The 21,592-nt window shown below is 39.2% G+C and overlaps 1 protein-coding gene across 1 annotated transcript; it reads right to left on the bottom strand.

Annotated features, from left to right (window-relative positions):
* Positions 1-790: 790 nt before the first annotated feature.
* LOC125177933 lies at positions 791-4,307 on the bottom strand. The gene is made up of 3 exons (XM_047880661.1): positions 3,837-4,307; positions 3,203-3,338; positions 791-2,496 (listed from the first exon to the last, which is right to left on the bottom strand). Exons 1-3 carry the CDS (start codon positions 3,942-3,944, stop codon positions 1,976-1,978), a joined length of 765 nt encoding a protein of 254 aa, XP_047736617.1. The 5' UTR covers positions 3,945-4,307; the 3' UTR covers positions 791-1,975.
* Between the last annotated feature and the right edge of the window lie 17,285 nt (positions 4,308-21,592).

Raw genomic sequence — 21,592 nt, 5'->3', positions numbered from 1 at the left:
AAAATGGTAACGGTTTACTCGTTAGACGCTACACTAAGAACAGTTCAGCATTAGTTTACACTTCCTAACTTGCTGATTGCTGAGCTGTAAGCTAATGAGAAGGTTCAATAAATATGTACGAGGTTCGCTTTGTTGATTTTATAATGAAACCAGAAACAAGTTGCAACTATTGAATAAATCTGCGCAAAAACATTGAAAAATTAATATATATAATAGAAACACTGGTACGGTTATATCAAATAAATATCAGATTATCAATGCAATATCACCAGTGAACAGAAATGCATTAGCTAGTAATGAACCACCTAGAGTAATGAACAGATAATTTTAACAGGGTAACTCAGCCGGGTAAAATGACTGGACCGCCGCCACTGGTCACAGTCACAAGAATAGTGGGCGGCCATGAGATCTCACATTCACAAACTACTATTCGAAAATTGGTGTAGTTCGGCAGAAGCTTCTCTTTTATGCAAGTTTGATTGAAGACCAGAGCATGCTTTTTATTAACAATCTTCTTGTTCGTCTCTAGGAATGGTAATTTGTGATTTTGTCCAATTTCATGGGTAAAAGTCAAGACTGATTCATGTTCCAAAGCTCTTCGCAGTTCGATCAAGTGCTCTTCGTCTCGAATGACAACAAAAATGTCATCTACGTATCTGCAGTAAAGCTCAGGCATGTTCTGTGCATTGAGCAACACTCGATTTTCCAGTTCACACATGTAGAATTCTGCAAATGTTGGACCTACTATTCTACTACTACTACTACTACTACTACTACTACTACTACTACTACTACTACTACTACTTACTACTACAAAAAACTACTATTCTAAAACACGTTGCCACACGAAAATCTCAAAATAAATAATCAGTCGCTGAAGTTAATGAGCTGCCAAAACAGAAATGTTTGCCCTGCTGGTGCAACTACATTCATCCAGTAAAAATAATTATTTTTAAACCAAAAATTGCCTACGGCTCATGCACACCTAACATGGGCAAAATGGCGCCACCGCCCAAGGCGCTTCAGAATAATTTCGGGGTCAACTTTGCTTTAACACTTATCACAATAAATATTATTGGATTCCGTCAGAATATTTTTCAGTTAAATTTGCTGAGCATGTCAATGAACATTATTGCTCCCTGGAAAAATTCACCTCACCTGGCTAATGGCACTTACAGGATGCCACCTTACCCAGTTTCAAACTTTAGTTCATACTCCTCCCCGTGGGTAAGAACGCTCGAGGGCACAGCAGCTCATGAAGTCAAGTGATTCAAGCCATAACACCGCATGTCCACAGCCACAGATTAAGCAATAAGCATGCTAAGTTAAGCATGGTCAAAACCGCATCTGGTCTAACCTACACAGGCCTAACCTCTTCAAGCCTAACCTACTCAAGTTGCAACATTTTTCCACCGAAAACATATCTAAGAGGACCTCATTTATATTCATTGACTGCTGGAAGTTAGAGACGCGGATCGAGTAAGCAGGTAGAACAGTCATTGGCTGCAAGTTGCTATTCTGAGCAGGATGAATAGACAAGACCAAAAGAGGTTGGGACGGAGTAGATGAGGCCAGATGCTGAACAAACTGCATTTGGCGAGTTTGTTCAAGTATTGGCCAAAACCTATACTATGCGATTACCTTTGAGCAGTGTGTTACTGATCTAGATTACGGTGTTCCGGCGTTATCTGCGGCTTCAGGTTCTCAGGCTGAATGTATTTATTAAATGCTAAGTCTGGCTTGGGCTCCAGGGCTGTGGTATAGGTTATTGCATATCATCATTATCATCGGAGATTCCTCTCATCAAAATCTAGTATCAACATTTATTTTTGGCATTGTGTGAAATTCTCATTGCCCTTCTTTATTTGCTACATGGGTTCAAAAGTAGGTACTGAACGTTCTATTGCAGGGTTCGTAATTTAAAATGTAAGTCGATGCCAAGCAGACCAATTAGTGCATTGTCTCTTAGAGAGACTTAAGGCTGAGGAATGATTTGTATGTCGGCGTAGCCATGGTGATTCATTGCTATCTGGTAGAAGGTGATGTACCGTCCTGCCACGCTGCTGTTGGTGACGATGGTGTACGTCGACCATGCCGGCGTGTCTCCGACAACTCGTCCTATTTTCTGGCCGAGGTTAAAGTCACTCGTGTTGCTGAGGATCACGTCCATGTCAATAATGTGACGTGGCCAGGCCGTGGCTGCAATCACTTTCTGTACTCGAGTGGTCTGTTGCAAATCAATCTGCGAGAAGCTGTTCGTATAGAGTCCTGTAACGAAGTATGCGGGGGCGACGCAAGCGTATCCATCGGTAGCAAACTGCGGGTAGTAAATTGTCAGAGCCGTGGAGTAAGTGAAGGGTGAGTTTGTCTTGACTATGTCCCGGGGGTCCCCCCACGACGTGTAGCAAGCGTCGTACTTTGTTCCTGTTGTTGAAACCTGATGGCCCTGCCAACGCACGGCGACGAACGCTTTGAACAGCGCACATGTACCTGTACCTGTTGACAGTACAAATATGCCATTAATTGAATACAGCTCGTTAATACCAATGTCTGCCGGTAGCTATGAATAAATTACACAAGTTCTGACATCATACTTCTCTGTTTCCGCGTCGAGAGCAAATCTAGTCTATTCTATTTTTGACAAAGGAAACGCACAAAAATTGTAATATTCTTTACCTCTCGTGACAAATTTTCGAAATCAGTTACTTACTCAGAATTAAGTTATAAACTTTTGAGACTTCAGAAGGAGTCACAATTCTTATAAGAAATTGAGTTGCATACTTATGTGACATCAAAAGATGTGAAAGTTGCGATGAATAAATGTGGTACAGGCATCTGAGTGTTCTGAACTTACAATTGACTTAAGAAAATAGTTACAAACTCTTGAGACTGCAGAAGAAGTGATAATTGATATAAATAGTCAGATACATACTTTTGATAATGCAGAAGAAGCGATGACAGTGAATGTAAATAAATTAGTTAGTGCAATTATAAACTCTTGAAACTGATGATGGAGCGAGAGTTGATATCAGTAAATCAGTAACATACGCATGGGACTGCAAAATAAACGACAGCTGGGAAAATAAACGAGTTACTCTCTCTTAAATTACACAAGAAGCGATAGCTGATATAAATGAACTAGTTACATTCTCTTAAAATTACTTAGGACGCTACTGTTGATATAAATAAATGAGTAACACACTCGTAAGACTGCAGAAGAAGCTACAGCTGGCAGTCAGCATGCAGATGCTGCTGCAGGCTCTCCGCAAGTCCATGCCGGTCGTGGCTGGCACGACGGTCGACAAGAGACACTCTTTCTCCACGAAGCTCCCGCCAACCTGGTCACCAATTGACGTTTGAATGGCAATTAGAGAAGATTGTATGGATATCATAGAATAAATTCACTAATTTTAAACTATATTGTTGAAAATCACCGAATGCATTCTTCGTCACCTCACCTTCCATGTTCTCAGCAGTAGTCAACGGAGAGATGTCAAGGTAAGAAAAAATTCTTGTATTAACTAATTATCATTCATAAGGATTCAAGTGTGCACAAATTACCGACATTAGTAAATTAATAATATTATTTGTATTTCCTAATCATCTTCTGAAAATATCTCGATCTAAAATCTATGAGATAAAGTAGAATGAAACATTTTATAGGTCGACCTCTTCACTTCCACTATAATTAGTCCATTGCAAAATATCTTATTCTAGAATCTAGAAGAACCATAAATATCGTTGCTGCAGTAGTTGTACAAACACCTCGTGTCTTGGAGAATAGATTCAACTCTCATTTCTCTCTTAGAAAAAGGGACTTGACTCTCAATTCTCACCTTGGAGAAGAGGCTGGTAACCTGCCCTCCCATCACGCTGTCCAGCAGGACCAGCAACACCCAGAACACTAATGTACGGACGGCAGATGAAAATCCGGCGTAGTTCATGGCTGTATTTAAAAATTGAAACAATGGCGACTGTATGAATGCGTATATCTAAGACTTTTGTCGTTGAAGAATGTGAGCGACTTTGATTGATTTGAAAAGCTTTGGACGCACAGTGCACCGTCGATCTGCAGATGTCGTTTGTGGAATTTTTTTTTCTAATCTCTATCTAATATATTGACTCTATCAACGTTACCTCTAGAGGTAAACTATAATTTAATTATGCAAACCAGTATTACTTTTTTGGTACTTATTGCTCACACAAGGGTTTATTTTCTTCTTCACTTTAAGCTCTCTCGTCACCTACAACCTCATCCTGACGCTTGCACGAGTCTTCTGAATTAAAAGCTAAGTTCCACGTGCAACAAAACGAAATGAGTCCCCGCATTGGATACGCGGCCTGGGGCCGTGCTATCAAAAATAGTTGCCAATTTATTACTCAGTCAGCCAACCACTGACGGAATTTTCAGCTAAACCCACCAATCACAGATGATAATTGACGCTTTAATGTCGCTGTGCGTACTTATGCTTCTATCTATATTCAGACGAGTTTTGATTGTACGGCTCATGATGAGGGTGCTGTTTGCCCCAACTCTGATGAGACGCTTTGATGATTTACTCGTTAACCCTGCCACTCAGGGTCAACCTGCTATGAGAATTTAGCCCCTTGTGTACAAGCAAGCCGACAACGCACAGCTGGTAGTAAAGCTCAACTGCAACACGGCAAGTATACTGGCAACAGAGAGAGGTCTGCAGGATTTTAAGAGTAAACCTGGCACATGCAAAACCTATAAGTAAACCTATAATTAAGAGTAAGCCTGCCGTGACTGCTGAAATAGCCAGACGAACCAATTATTTATCCAGCCCAAAATCTGCGAAACGCCGGAATAGCATTCAAGTAAATGAATGTCCCGAACTCTACCATCAACACATGATGGAATACCCCGGAGTGCAATCTAAATCACAGAAAATAAGAAAAAAGGAATAGAGTTTTTTTGTGCATTAACTGCTGAACGAGAGCCGCCTGATGGCTTCTGCTGCCATTATAGCGCAGGCAATCAGAAGAGCTCCATAAATGACAGGGTGCGGTACATGCTCAAGAAATTAACTCGGTTGAGCTCTGCCAATTGTCATGAGGTTTGTCTGGTTGGCAACGTACTCATGCCTCAAGGGTACAGTAACTATTGAATACTTTGGTGACCGAAGTAGCTGGGGTTACCAGGCCTTGAACTGCTGATAGAACTGAGTACGATAAATATATCCCCTGATAGAACTTAAAATAAAAACCATGCAGACTTGATTTTAGTAGAAGAATGCGGACTTGTTTTGGTGATGTTGCAAGTGGATTTTCTGAGACATGTTCCTTGATTCTTTGTAATATTTTGTTTATCTCTCGCTGTAAGAAATGCTGGATAAAGAAAATTTAAAAGTTTCTGTAGTCCGTCATCTTTATCAGACAAACCCAAAAGCGTTCGCACACGCGCAAAATGTTCCTTTGGAAGAAAGTCGATAATTCGATATTTCTCCACTAAGGTATGTAAGTTTCAAGTCTGGTACTCTTTATTATTTTATTGATCAGTATATTATTCCGCCAATGCTGTATCTTTTGCTCAACATTCGACTCTTCCATATCCAACACAATTATTGACCTTCTTTCGAGTGCCCAGCTCATCACGATCCAATTTTGTGGAGAATGTCAATCTCTTGTAAGGCTCTATCATTATTTACAACTCGCACGCGCCTATTCTGGTATTCGCCGGTTTGCACCCGTTATGCCGTTTTATTTGCAAATGAGGTGGAGTCGCCAATGCGCCATGCGCATGTAAAATCATCTATTTAATTTCATATTATTGACAACGAATTGAAGGAATAAATCCTTTCCGAGTTTTTGGTAATTACTGGTTGAATTCAGCGCAGGTTTAAAGCAGGGGTAGCGCAGGTTCAGGGCCGGGATGGCCCACACTGTACCCCACGCTAACGCACACGCGTTGTTTGTCCGACCGATTATTCCAGTGATGTATTGCTTCATAATGACCCTGTTGTCATTCTGACGATCGTTGTCGAATATGGCGACATTTTGCTTACGCGTGTTGGTGCGTCTAAAATCATTCAAAATTAAAAAAAAATCGGAAATGCGAAAAAAATGCACGATATTCCAATTCACAAAATGCGTTTAATTCACGAAAAATATTACGATTAAAAAATTTGTCGAACAACTTACAAAAGACCTGCAAAAGTTCTCGACGATTCTATCTGTTTGCCAATGTTTTTAAACTTGGTGATCTCGCATACCTCACTTCTGGTGCCCAAGTTTACAGAACACGTTATTTTATTGGAAATAAATTTGATTAATGGAAATGAACATATTTCTCTTGGTATATTTATTTAGACATAGAAAGTGATGTCTAAATAAATGTTAGGCAGATATAGCAGATAAAGGTCGAAAGAACTTTTCATATACGCATAACTTGGTTTAATTTTAATAAATGAAACAGCCGTCAACTTGACAGTATAGCATCAGTGCCCCGCCAGTCGCCGCAGGGGAAGCATAACGGTGCGTTCAGTGGTACGTAAGTATGGGAATATTTTCAATAATAATTAGTATGAAGGGACTATAAGAAGACGTTAAGGTTATCGTTAAATTTAAACCATTGCGGTTGAATGTTTTGCACCGGCTTTTAAAACTTTAAATAATTCTATGCAAAATGATGTGTGAAATGTTGTTATGTTGAGATTATCCGAACAGATATGACGTAACAGTAATGACGAAATGTATTATCATTGGAAACAGGAAAATTTTCAACATTAAAATCAGTCGGATGGCAAGTGACTGATCAGGTAAGAAAGGCAATTACACAATTTCACAAAATTTGTTGCTCCGCTACAGCAAAGATTAAAGTGGTTTTAAAATTCTTCTTAAATATTAAGTTCCACCACAAGTAACTACTCAAACCGTCATGTAATATCAGCCAGTTTGCAGACCGTACATCACAACACCACAAACGTCTACAGCAATCATTAATTATGAACAAATATATATTAATAATATACTTTTTAATTTAATTAATCGTAAAGAATTTTTGTGGTAAATTTTAACGTGAAATATCTTAGTTTACTAACGCAGCACGTCATCGATATGAATGACGTCACAGCGCTCGAGGCGATCTAGAAAGGAAGCGCTAGCGGATGCACGGCAGCTACTTAGAAGACCGAACTGTTGCTCGCATGTGTTTGGTTGCTTTTTTCGTTACTTGTCTTTCTTTTCCTCGTATTTAAATATTTAGTGAAGTGCTTGAACTCAAGTGATTATGTGGATTGAACTTTCGTATACCTACGGCCGGAGTGACTTGTAAATACCTACGGCAGGGGTGACTTGCGAATACTTATGGCAGGGGTGACTTGTGAATACTTATGGCAGGGGTGACTTGTGAAAACTTATGGCAGGGGTGACTTGTGAATACCTACGGTCTTGGTACCTTCGAATACCAATACGACTCCAATACAGTTTTTAAGCTTTCTTTTCTCCCCGTTTTGAATGGTTTTATTTTGGTTCAACTTTCGTCGTGTTTTAGTTTCGACTTATTGAAGTTTTCGTAAATTTTTCCGGTGCAAAACATTCTTTAATTAATATATTCATCTGATTTTGAAATTTTAGATTTGCGACATTCAGATAGGATACGATCTTTTCGGCCGCTACTTGTCCTGAACAATACATGCAGTTGCATCAACTTAACGTGCAGGCAGAAATGCAGTTCTTACTGCAGCCTGCTGATTCAGAAATCCATCCAAAATGAGAATAAAAATCATCAATTTTTTCGGGTCTTTTTGATTTAGGATAAATCCAATTTTCAAATATCTTCATTGGATGTTATTACAACTTACTTACAAAGAACATGAGTAGTAGAACACGCGGATCATTACGTTAAATGTTATGATTAGATATGAAAAGTATTCGGAGGAATAACTAATTATTATGGCAAAGAATATACAACTTATACTGTATAGCTGTTTCGGTAATGTAACGAAGAAATTTCAATAGGTCACATAACACCTCTCAATAGTTTTCGAATAGAATTACATAATCACGCTGGTGCTCATCCATCAGCTGAGTCAGTTCACTATCGTATCACAAAGCAGCACATAATCACGCTGGTGCTCATCCATCAGCTGAGCCAGTTCACTATCATATCACAACAGCAGCACATAATCACGCTGGTGCTCATGAAAAGCCGGTACTTGCGGATGGATTAAATTTCTTGAAACCTGGAATAGCTTCCTGAAGATATTACGATTTTAACTTGTGTCGAGATGACGTGCTCTAACGATTTTTATGCATAACTTTCCATTACTAATAACTCACCACAAAAATCTTGGGCAAAGAGAACAATAAACTGGAGTTGTGTGCTCGGATCGACATGAAAAGAGGCTAGGGTCTCAGTTCTCACCTTTCAGAAGAAATCTCAGCGCTCGTTTCTCACCTTGCAGAAGTGGTCCAGGCTCTCATTTCTCACATTAGAGTATAGGTCTCGGCTTTCATTTCTCACCTTAGAGCAGAGGTCCAGGCTCTTATTTCTCACCTTAGCAAAAAGGTTGGAAATCTGTCCTCCGGTCGCGCTGTCCAGCAGGGCCAGCAGCACCCAGAGAACAAATGCGCGGATAGCGGATAGAAATGCGGCGTAGTTCATGGCTGTATTGATGAATTAAATTACAATGAGAGATTATTGAATATCTGGGAAATTTTCTTTACTGATCGGTTAGGTATATTATTTTCTAGTCGCAAACTGCTAGAATCGATGGTTTAAATACTTTGAATGCTCATGTGGTGGTAAATATTTAGATTTTCAATAATTGTAACGTTTTTTCTCTTTTACAGAACAGAATCAAATATGGCTCTGAAATGACTGCTTGAACGTTTCTTGTATAGTATTTTTTTGTTTTCTTTGCTGAAACAAATCAGTATTGCTATGAAACTATCAGCGCTCAGGTCACTGCCGCCTTTCCGTGACGCCGACGCGAATCTTCTGGGTTCCGCGTAAAGAGAAATGCGAGGAGTTCATGTCTTGAATACGTTATCTTATCAGGGTAAACTAGAAATTTGGACGTGCAGAGGTGCCTGGAATATGTTATCTTATCTGGGTATACTAGGTGTTTAGACATGCAGAGGTGCATAGAATATGTTATCATATCAGGGTAACTGTGTAGTTTGGATATAAAGAGGTTAATTGAATATGTTATCTTTTCAGGGTAGGGTTGTTATGGAGTTTGGACATGCATGCAGAGGTGCCTTGAATATGTTATCTTATCGGCATGCCGTCAACTTATGTGTACAGAGTACAGTGTTCAGAGTATGCCGTATTGCTCTCTCTAGAGCCGATAATACACTCAGGAAAATGAGTGGGACTTTGTCCAATTATCGATGCACTTTATCCCCTCGAGTGGGCCATCCTGACCCAGTTCACCTCAGCAAAAGAGCGTATCAATGCTACTTCCGTTGTCTGCTCGTGTTTTGGTGAGAAGATGTGTCACTATTTGGACAATATGACTCATTTATTTCTCTAGGTGTTGGCAATGAATCGAAGCTTCCATGCCTTTGAAGTGAGGCAAAGAGCATAAAAAAATAAAATTATCTTGATAACCCAGGCTATCTGCACGGGTTATGCATTAAATAAGTGAACTGATCAGGAGCCTTTTGCACGATCGAGAGCATTTATGAGCGCGTTACTGGCGTGCACTGAAATTGGTTGCAACCATGTCGGCAAACAGAAACGGTTTGCAACCTTGCCAGCAAATAGTAACGGGTTGCAATGATGTCAGCAAGCAGCAACGGGTTGCAACCACGAAGGCAAACAGTAAGTTAAGAGGCTGCAACGAGGTCAGCAAACAGTAAGAGTTGATATGAGGTCAGCCGCAGTAAGAGTTGATATGAGGTCAGAAAACAGTAAGGAGTTGATCCAAGGTCAGCCAACAGTAAGAGTTGATATGAGGTCAGCCGCAGTAAGAGTTGATATGAGGTCAGAAAACAGNTCATCAAACAGTAAGAGGCTGCAACGAGGTCATCAAACAGTAAGAGGCTGCAACGAGGTCATCAAACAGTAAGAGGCTGCAACGAGGTCATCAAACAGTAAGAGGCTGCAACGAGGTCATCAAACAGGAAGGGGTTGCGTCAAGTTCAGCCAACAGTAAGGGGTTGCCAAGAGGTCCCAATACATACATAGAAAATTAAATCTTTCTTCTTATTGCCAGCCATATTAAGGAAGTTAAAGAGCTATGTTAAGATAGTAGTCAATTTCAAGAGCCAAAATATGAACAGGTCATAAGTAATAATATGCGTTTAAAAATTACTTTTTAAAGACAACACTTCTGAGGAATCCAGTGTCTTTGATGTTACACATGTACAATGAATTTCAAATTTTATTTATCAAATATTAAAAGAATTATTTTCAATTTTTTGTTATGATATCAAAATTTTGTGCATTTTCAAAATTATTTAATCTGTCAACTGATTCATGCATTGTCTCTGACTTTGTGCAATTGTGCAAATTTCAGATCGATTGGACAGGTAGAAGCGTGTCAAATATCGATAATAAGATTTGTAGCTGACAAAATTATTTTTAATATTTTTAATATTGAAAAAAAAAATTAAAAATCATTTATCCAGTCAATTGATTCATGCATTGTCTCCAACTTTATGCAAGTGTGCCAAATTTCAGATCGATTGGACAGGTAAAAGTGTGTTAAATATGGATTATAAGATTTGTAGCGGACAGACAGACAAACAAACAACAAGAAGACTGTGAAGTTGAGGAAGAGTGTTGTATAAAGTCTACGGACTTTGCTTTTCTTATATCATTACCAACTTCATTCATTTCATGGACATGATTGTGGGCTTTTAGTTATGACATATTTTTCAAATTGATTTTATGAACTTATGAGACCCTTTACACGAAAAAGAATATCAAAAGTGCATTGCCAACATTATCAACTATGAGGAACAATTTAAATTAATATACATTCAAAAATTACTTTTTAAAGACAACACTTCTAAAGAATCCAGTGTCTCCAATGTTACAGATGTACAATGAATTTCTCATTTTATTTTCGGATATTAAAAAATTAATTTTTCAATCATTTTAATATGTAATTTTTTTCAAATTATTTATTCTGTCAATTGATTCATGCATTGCCTCCGACTTCACACAAGTGTGCGAAATTTCAGATAAATTGGACAGGTGAAAGTGTGTCAAATATCAGTTATAAGATTTGTAGCTGACAAAATTATTTATTCAATTTTTTTAATATAGAAAAAAATTTGTTTTTGGTAATTTTTAGAATCATTCATTTTGTCATCTGATTCGTGCATTGTCTCAAACTTTATGAAAGCGTGCAAAATTTCAGATCGATAGGATAAGTAGAAGTGTGTTAAATTTCGATTATAAGATTTGTAGCGGACAGACAGACAGACAGACAAGAAGCGAAGTTAAAGAGAAGTGTAGTAATAATAATAAAATACATTTTTGCAGGGACAACCCAATAAGTTCCGAAAAAGTACGGAAAAAATTTTCTAAGTGTTGTATATATTTAAATATTATTCATTCTGAAAGGGTTTGATCATTTTTACCATTACCATTTTTTTAATAGGTTAAAAGCGTCTCTATGATCTTAAAGATCATAGTCTATTTCAGGAGCCAAAATATCGAGTTGCAGCGAGGTCATAAAATTGAGCCGAAAATGGATGGCCATGTTGTTCTAGTGTGTGCTTATAAATTTAAGCTACTTTCTGTACACGCTTAGGCATCACGCTTGTGATGCTTTTGTGATGAAGTAAAATATGTAGGTTTAGTGATTTGCTGTCCTCGGAAGTTTTTATTTGTGTGCGTGTTTTCTTTGTGTGACAAATCTCAGCAAGAATGGAGGATGTATTGTAATCTTCGACCTCACATTGCGAATTTTTATAAATTAAACTACAAATTTTGATATTTTTACATAGAAAAATTGTTAGTGTGTTTTAAGCCTCACTTGGTATCACTGATGCCATTATCACATTTAGCTGCTCATATGAGAAGCAGAAATCGTATTCCTTTGTTCAAAGGCCGAGCATCGATAAGCAATCGAAGCTTCCATGCATTGCAAGCAAGGCCACACTTGTGAATAAAATATCTGCACTGTCGACCCTCGGGTTAAGTAGATAACACGGTTATTCCATCATGCCGGGTTATCTGGTTACTTTATGTTTCCCATCTTTGCTGGATTATCCTAGAAAGCCGGAATATCCAGTTACTTTATGTTTCCCATCTTTGCTGGATTATCCTAGAAAGCCGGAATATCCAGTTACTTTATGTTACCCATCTTTGCTGAATTACCCTAGAAAGCAAGAATATCCAGTGACTTTATGTTACCCATCTCTGCTGGATTACACTAGAAAGCCAGAATATCCAGTTACTTTATGTTACCATCTTTGCCGGATTACCCTAGAAAGCCGAGTTACCAAGTGCCTTCAAGTGACCCACCCCCGCCGTGTTAGCCGAGCGAACCTGTTATAATTATTTACACCACGCAACCTCTCCATAAACCCCGCGCTAGTATGCAATTAAAAAATATTCTGTTAGCTGTACCATCGACATCTGACGGAATCTAAATCACGGAAACTAAATCAAAACAAAATTAGAATTCTTTTGTACAATTAACTGCTGAACGATCTCCGCGGTGCGGCGTCTGCTGCAAGTCAGACGTATAGGCGTATTTTTATTGTAGTTTTCCTATCAAGAAGACTACAGTGAAGGTTCCTCAAAGTTTCCATCTGAAAGACTACAGTAAAGTTAATAATCTTCCTATTTAACGCTCAATGAATTCAGTTTTCCCGTCCACACGCAACGTTTTATCTGCAACGATTAGAACTGCGCAGACAAATCGTTGTGTAAAACTGAGCGTGTGGACCGGGCTTAAACGATGGTGGGGAGTTTATTCACATTTGTTTATGCGGAGAAAAGTTGACTTGCATCTTGAATACATTTTCTTCGACTTATCACTTGGATACGCTAGCAACACGTCTCTCCGTTCCCACCTCGGGTCAGTGACGCAAGTCGTCTGAAATGCAGAACATTCTCGGCGTACGCAATAGCAAAGTGGAATGAGCCTATGCATTGGAAATGTGACTTAATAAATACGTTTTGCACGATAACATGTAAAAGAACGTTACTGGTGTGCATTGAAATTGGTTGCAATCAAGTCAGCAAACAAAAAATTGTTACAATGAGTTAAGCTAACAGAGCTGAGAAGAATCGATGACCGAATTGCTCTCCTCGCGTGTGCTTATGGTTTTAAGCTGTTTTATTAACAGGATCAAGCATCTCATGTGTAAAATTTGTGTGATGAAGTTTTGAATGTTCGATTATTTTCTGCCTCTGAGAGTTTTGTGTGGGAGTTTTTCAGTACGAAATTTAGTACAGAGCTGGCGTTGAAATGTGCAAAGTAATAATGTGGAAGATTTTAGAAATTAATATTGACACCTTTGCATTTTTATGCATATACGTTGTTTTTTAACTGTATGTACAAAGCCTACCTTGGTATCGTGGATAACACGGTTGCGTGGATAACACGGTTGCGTGGATAACACGGTTGCGTGGATAACACGGTTGCGTGGATAACACGGTTGCGTGGATAACACGGTTGCGTGGATAACACGGTTGCGTGGATAACACGGTTGCGTGGATAACACGGTTGCGTGGATAACACGGTTGCGTGGATAACACGGTTGCGTGGATAACACGGTTGCGTGGATAACACGGTTGCGTGGATAACACGGTTGCGTGGATAACACGGTTGCGTGGATAACACGGTTGCGTGGATAACACGGTTGCGTGGATAACACGGTTGCGTGGATAACACGGTTGCGTGGATAACACGGTTGCGTGGATAACACGGTTGCGTGGATAACACGGTTGCGTGGATAACACGGTTGCGTGGATAACACGGTTGCGTGGATAACACGGTTGCGTGGATAACACGGTTGCGTGGATAACACGGTTGCGTGGATAACACGGTTGCGTGGATAACACGGTTGCGTGGATAACACGGTTGCGTGGATAACACGGTTGCGTGGATAACACGGTTGCGTGGATAACACGGTTGCGTGGATAACACGGTTGCGTGGATAACACGGTTGCGTGGATAACACGGTTGCGTAGATAACACGGTTGCGTAGATAACACGGTTGCGTGGATAACACGGTTGCGTGGATAACACGGTTGCGTAGATAACACGGTTGCGTGGATAACGCGGTTGCGTGGATAACACGGTTGCGTGGATAACACGGTTGCGTGGATAACACGGTTACTTTTCCTCGCTGTTGTTACCTTAGATTCCCCGTTACTCGGTTACTTCAAGCTACCAACCCTCACTGGGTTAGCAGGACTAACCTCTTCTGTACCACACACAATCCTTTGAGAAAACCCGTACTGTTTGCCAGTAAAGGAATATTTTCCAGGCTATATTAATACCATCTAAGGGAATTTACCCGCAGTGATATGTAAACCATCGAAGATAATCACATAACACCTTATAAAATACAAGATGTCGACATCTCTGGTATATTAACAGCTGAAGGCTTGTCGCGCTGTGGCGTCTGCTGCCATTGCGACGGAAGAAATTATTAAGTCAATAGTCTTTAATTAAAGAAAAAAGCTTGTCCCGCGTGTACAAAAAAAAACTCAAAGTTCCCATCAGTAAGACTACAGAAAACGTTATGATTTAACCATTTCGCGTACAATGAATTTGCGTATAGTTTTACTAAAGAGAAAAAGTGGTGCAATTGTTAAACAGTTTTTTTGCACGGTCGTTAAAATATTGATTCAGTTTTGTAGTTTTTGCTAACATAATGACCCATTTATTTTTATCAGTGATGTTAGTCATAGTAACTGCGCATTGTTTGGGATTTTCATGTAGGCAAGTTCTTCGTGTTTCATCAGGTTGAGTTTTCACTGCCTGATCACTACCAATGCCTGGCTGATCAATATCCAATTAAAAATAATAGGCGCTCTTCGAGTTGACTCGACAATTCGGATCCAATTTTTTCAGGCTGATGTTAATAATTTGCGCACTCCATCTACGAGTAGGTTAGCAGGTTAACTACCCAATAAGATGACCAGAACTTTAATGGCTGCTCACATGCTCTTATTCCAGCAATGAAACAGGAAAAGATTGTGTTCCTCATTCAGCCGTTCTCGAAAAAATGATGTTTTGTCGATCAGTTATCAGCCGATCAGTTATCAGTTATTCAGCCGATCAGTTATCCACACGAACATTTGCTATGAATTACACTTCATTGACGTTGACGCCATTCATTATAACTTTTCTAAGCGTGATTGTGATTGGTGGGAACGCTCTGACTTCAGCGCCAGACAGACAGAACCTTATGAACATTTACCGAGCAGGGAAGTGAGTTTGGTATTTTTTACAACTTTATTGATATTGAAGACACGCGTGAAGGTGAACCTAAAATAATAGACGTAGATAAGACGTAATATTGATGCTTACCGCTACTTGTATGGCAATGCACAATTAATAAATACCATAAACAGACATCTGCAAACTTTATTTCTGAAAGCAACTCCAGTAGTGAGGCACATGCTTCTTATCGACGAAAAAGTGACCAGTATTGAAACGTCGGTGAACCACTTGGTTTCTGTATGAATGTAAAATATAAATTCTTGTAAACTCGGAGGGATTAAACACACAAATAAAATTTGATACAATTATGAGAAATAACACTTTAAATGACAACTAAATGTTAGGAAATCGTGGTATAAAATCACGATTTCTTATAGAGGTTGCAATAAGTACCTATCACATTATTCAATGTGATAACATTAATTGTGCCCCTAACCTCAACCTTGCACCAGAAGTATATTGGATATGCAGTTTGAGGAAAACAGAAAGAAACACGTAAATGTGAAGTATTATTCACTTATATCAGTATACAGGCTACTTTAAGACACAACAGCTGTACTAACAGGGCAAGCAAATAAAAATCAGCGGTGCTAGAGCTGCAACAGTCAGCGTGCGGCGCATTCGAGGAATCGTGGGGTAAGAGTATCGGTGCACATGAGTGGTGCGTAATCATGAGTGGTGGGTGCTAGTGAGTGGTGCGTATTCATGAGTGGTGGGCGCTAGTGAGTGGTGCGTGCTGGTGAGTGGTGCGTATTCATGAGTGGTGTCACAATAGTGCATTTTTTTCCATAAATGAGAAAATGCGCTAAAAAATACCGACTTGATTTAGAGGAGTCTAAACAGAAGGAAGGGCATTCAATGTTACATCAACATAGAATAATCGACAAAATGATGTTGATGAAACTTTAAAATGAGCTGGCTATTGCAGAGAATTTCGCCCTTGTTTAGTGACAAAGCAGAGAGTTTTTAGACTGTGCCCCTCAAGTTCATTTTAGAGTCCTAATAGTACACCAGTAAAGTATCATGGATACTTATATTATCATACGTAAGAAATGGGTTTAAATCTTGAGTAAATGAGGAAATTAAAAATGAACTGATTCTAAAAAAAATCTGGTTTGTCACTAAGCGGCCCCTAGGAGCAGTTCTACAGCAAACTTATATATTATGTTTATTGAATTGTGACAGAATTGTAAGAAATTTATGCTCCGTATTGTTCCAAAATTGAGAACTTTGTATTTTCCATATCTATAGCGGGACAATGAGAATAATATACTTCAGCTACTTAATTTCGATTGTAAGTTGTTTATTTTGATTCTACCCCAATTCGAACTTATTGTTAGATTAAAAAGCTGACGAGATTTTTTTCAATTTGTATATAATCGGTGAGAGTTCGAAGTGAGTTCATTCAAAATCCAATGATGATTGAAGAAGTTTTGTTGATATTGAAGAAGTTTTGTTGATATTGAAGAAGTTTTGTTGATATTTCATTTGTAGAGTTCAAGTTTCGCTTGCCTAATGACCAATCAGTTATAAACCTTGAAAAAAATGGCCAATTCTTGGATACAATAACTTAGGGCAAAGAATATGAATTCAAAATCTTCGCTTGCTGTCGATGCCGATCCAGTGACCGCTTAATTGAACGCTTATACGGGGTGGAAAAAGACGAAGCCAAGTGACATTGAATAACGCATTATATAGGATGGAAAAAGCATAAATTGTCAAGTAGATAATACGGCTTTTGTTTATCATATAAATTTTGCAGCGGATAATGTATGCTCATCAATTAAACATTCATCATATATTTATTTGAAAACCGGTGCTACATCCGTGCTTTTAAAGTGGAGCCCTGAACGAGTAAGTTTATTTACGGATCATTTTATTGGACAAATGTACTGGTAGTTACTTACGAACATTTCGAAAATAAAGGTCAAGTTAGAATTTAGGCTAGAAATAGCCCCGCTGAAATTTTTCCGTTTCTAATTTGCTCGTGATTCGCCTATCGAATAGCTTTTATCTACACTTGTAAGTAGATTTTAGAGTCTTTCAAATTAGAATAAATGAGTCAAGAATATTCGCATAAATATCATCTTTAAATACAGAATTTTAAGCCTTTATATTTATTAGCAACATGTGTATTCATGAAAACAACTAATGATGCAGCCGGTGTGCCAGTATTCTATTAAATAGGTGAAAAACAGGTACCCTGACTGTAATCAAGACATAACGTATTGCCTGGAATCTAGAAGTAATGTGTATAACAAAATAAGCACCATCTTGCGGTAAAAATAATTATAATAAAACTAAGCGGCGAAGTATATAAACACTAAACTGAATGAATAAGACAGCTTGATCGGAAACTGCTGCTCGACTTAAAGAGAGCGCAGCCGTGTGCCACAAATTCAACTCGTTTGCTACCTACCCCTTGTAGCTTAAACGCCCAGCCTAAACTGTTGTTAAAATCAGCCTAGAAGTTGATAAGGTATGTTCTTTAGTTTTCAGTTTTTGCTAATTTGTAATAAAATTTATGGTACTAAAATGAACTTGTTCTTCTCTTGCGTAACCCTCCAAAATGTTAGTTAAGTAATTCTGTGCAAAAAGTACTGGACACTTTCCAGCTGCAAATGACTTTTTCAACACGATCTTTCGTTAGATCACGACAGCTTCGGTTCAATTTCTGGAAATAAAAATTACATTCACAAACCTATGAGTTCACGAAACTGGCGATTTTACCCTCCAACTTCTTTTCCCGCTTCTCCCTAGTTAATTATAGTGACTGAATTTAACATATATAGACCCATCTGGGCTCCAACTCCACACCTAACAGTCTCTTGACTTTCTCAGCAGCCAATGAAATAGGTTAGGTTGAGAATGTCGCGGACTAGCGGTACGGCCATGAAATGATTGTTAAGTGAGGGGAGTTGTAAGCAGTGGCTGGGGACGGGAATTCGCTAGTACTTTTAGCGCTTTTGCATGGGCTTATATGCCATCTATCATGCTTGCATACGGAAATAAGAAGTACATTCAGAGTTGTGCGTTGTTGGACTTCATCAGGACCTCCGGTTTTGTTGGGCTTTATCAAGACCTCCGGAACTATCCTGGACATGTTAATATAGTTCATGATATCTTCACTATTGACACATATTCCGCATATTAGCATCATGTAATAAACTTTTTTTGCATTGTGCCAATTTTTTTACTGTTCTTCATATGCTCCATGAGTTTACTAGTCGGGACTGAATGTGCCCTTACTGAGTGCTAATGTGAAATGTCGATCGCTGCTACCCATGTCATTTGGCGCCAGCTGACAAAGAATATGGCAGGAGAGCCTCAAGGCTGAGGAATAACTTGTATATCGGCGTAGCCATGGTGATTCATTGTTGTCTGGTAGAAGGTGATGTACCGTCCTGCCACGCTGGTGTTGGTGACGATGGTGCACGTCGACAACTCGTCCTATTTTCTGGCCGAGGTTGTAGTCACTCGTGTTGCTGAGGATGACGTCCATGTCAATAATGTGGCGTGTCCAGGCCGTGGCTGCAATCACTTTCTGCACTCGAGTGGTCTGTTCCAGGTCTATCTGCGAGAAGCTGTTCGATAAGAATTGTGTAACGAAGTATGCGGGGGCGACGCAGGCGTATCCATCCGTAGCAAACTGCGGGGAGTAAGTGATGGATGAAACAGTCAGAACAGTGGAGTAAGTGAAAGGTGAGTTTGTCCTGACGATGTCCCGGGGGTCCCCCCACGATGTATAGCAAGCGTCGTACTTTGTTCCTGTTGTCGAAACCGGATGGCCCTGCCAACGCACGGCGACAAATGCTTTGAACAGCGCGCACGTGCCTGTACCTGTTGTTGAGTCAGTTCCGGTAAACAATCAAATACAGTACATCAACGCTTTCCATAAATTAAAAGAAGCGCATTCAACCTCAAGGCACAACTAAATAACGAATTATATTCTTATCTTATTCTTTACTATTGATGCCAAATCGACAGTAAAATCCAATTTAATCTGACATACTAACGGAAAATATTTCGACAGAATATATGTATACCCTCTCGTGGTGACTAATTTTCTGGCAAGGGGACGGCACTCGTACCTATCCTACGTCCAAAGCCAGTCGATCCAGTCTGTCTCTCCTGGCTACACAACTTCAGAGGCTAAAGTAAGAGTAATATCAGAGCCTAACTACGCAGGACTAAAATTTTCTTTACTTTAAATTGATTAAGCAAATGTTGCATTGTTACTTAATAAGTTTTCTTAAGTTGTAATATTGACAGGAGCTAACATTCCACTTCGTTTGATACCGATTTCAACGGAATAATTGAATGCCATAGTTATCCACCAAAAATAGTAGCTCATGAAAAAAATTTTCATGTTAATTAAGACCACTTCAGTTAGATTTACATGGAGGACTTGCTTCTGCTGAACATAAATTTGATAAGGCCGTGAAAAAAAATAACACATTAAAAACCTGCAACTTGTGACAAATTAAGGCGTGATTCGGCATATGAACAATTTTTATACACGAATATAATTGATGCACTCCGTATTCGACTATTGTTGTTACTCCATGATAAGTTATAAAGTGAGGAAGATGAAAATTCTTTCGCTCTCATCGATCAGACTGTTCATGAAAACGCTGCTAGGTTTCATCTTATTAAATTACATACTTGTATAAGAAAGACAATTTATCAAAGTTAAATTTTGACACGTCTTACATTAAGATGAATAACATTAGTCGGATTAATTAAGTTGGAACAACTAACTCTTGAGGCTGCAGAAGAAGCGGCAGTTGACTGTCTGCAGGTGGCACGCAGGCCTAGCCCCGTCGAGCCTGGCGCTGCGGTCGCTAGAAAGCAATTCTTCTCCACTAAATTCCCGGCAACCTGAAGGACGGCATGTAATTCAAATGTTTTATATAAAGGACTTAATTCCGATGATACTTGCTCTTTAATTGTCAACGCCGTTCTTAGATGATTTAGACATAGTACATATTTATAAGTCCAGAGGTGGGCAGTAGCGCCTACATTTTCAGTAGCGGTAGCGGCGCTACATTTAAAGATATGTAGCGGTAGCGGTAGCGCCCGCTACATTTAGAGCATGTAGCGGTAGCGGTAGCAGCCGCTACATTTCAAAGTAGCGCTGCCCAGCTCTGTTTATAACTCACTTAACACACTAACGACAATTTTTGAGACTTTAATGCACCGTACAACATCACTCACCTTGTAGAAGCGGCCCGATACTTGCCCCCCTGTCGCGCCCCCTGGTAGCATTAGTGACACCACCAACTCTAATATGAATAACTGATGAGCTGACGACAGCATAGCTGCATTGAGAATCTAGGGACTAGATTCAATAAAGACTGAAGTTGAACAGAAGCCAAAAGAAGATATTTTTGCTGTTGGAACATGGGTTTTTAATTTAAAGATCAAATCTTCAGATTTTAAGTGATGATTGTTATTTTGGAGTCTAATTATGAAGATAATATGGAAGTCTGAAACGCCTGAACGATGGTGGGGAGTTTATTCATATTTGTTTATGTGGATAAAAGTTGACTTGCATCTTGAATACTTTTTCTTCGACTTATCACTTAGATACGCTAGCAACACGTCTTTCTCTCCGTTCCCACCTCGACTCAGTGACGCGAGTCGTCTGAAATGGAGAACTTTCTCGGCGTACGCAATAGCAAAGTGGAATGAGCCTATGCATTGGAAATGTGACTTGATAAATACGTTTTGCACGATATCATGGAGAAGCACGTTACTGGTGTGCACTGAAATTGGTTTCAATCAAGTCAGCAAACAAAAAATTGTTGGAATGAGTTCAGTAAACATAGCTGAGAAGAATCGATGTCCGCATTGTTCTCCTCGTGTGTGCTTATGATTTTAACACATTCACGCTAATTGACGGCTATATCCGTCATGTTGAATTTGCACAAAATGTTAACGTCTATAGGCGTCAACAATAGAAAGTGCTTTGAACAATAACAGCTGGTTTAACACAGTCATGCATACATTAGCGCAAAACTTGGCACCATAGGCGTATCTCTTATTCACTCGTATGTAATAACACGTAGCAACGGCGGCTCTTCACGTACCTTGTTTCTTCTGCACTGCTAAATTGGATGGCTAGAGCCGTTCGTGTAAATTGGATCACATGAAAACTAAGGCGAGCGTGAATGTGTTAAGCTGTTTTATTCACAGGCTCTGGC

Source organism: Hyalella azteca, unplaced genomic scaffold (genome assembly GCF_000764305.2).
Source record: "Hyalella azteca isolate HAZT.00-mixed unplaced genomic scaffold, Hazt_2.0.2 contig5839, whole genome shotgun sequence".
Lineage (NCBI taxonomy): Eukaryota > Metazoa > Arthropoda > Malacostraca > Amphipoda > Hyalellidae > Hyalella > Hyalella azteca.
Note: the sequence above shows the minus strand (reverse complement) of the source record. Positions and strands in the feature narration are given on the sequence as shown.

Coding starts and splice junctions, on each gene's coding strand:
- LOC125177933 (XM_047880661.1), bottom strand. CDS start 3,944: ATGAACTACGCCGGATTTTCATCTGCCGTCCGTACATTAGTGTTCTGG. Junction 3,339..3,836: donor TTACCAGCCTCTTCTCCAAG/GTGAGAATTGAG, acceptor ATTGGTGACCAG/GTTGGCGGGAGCTTCGTGGA. Junction 2,497..3,202: donor CTTCTTCTGCAGTCTTACGA/GTGTGTTACTCA, acceptor TACTGTCAACAG/GTACAGGTACATGTGCGCTG.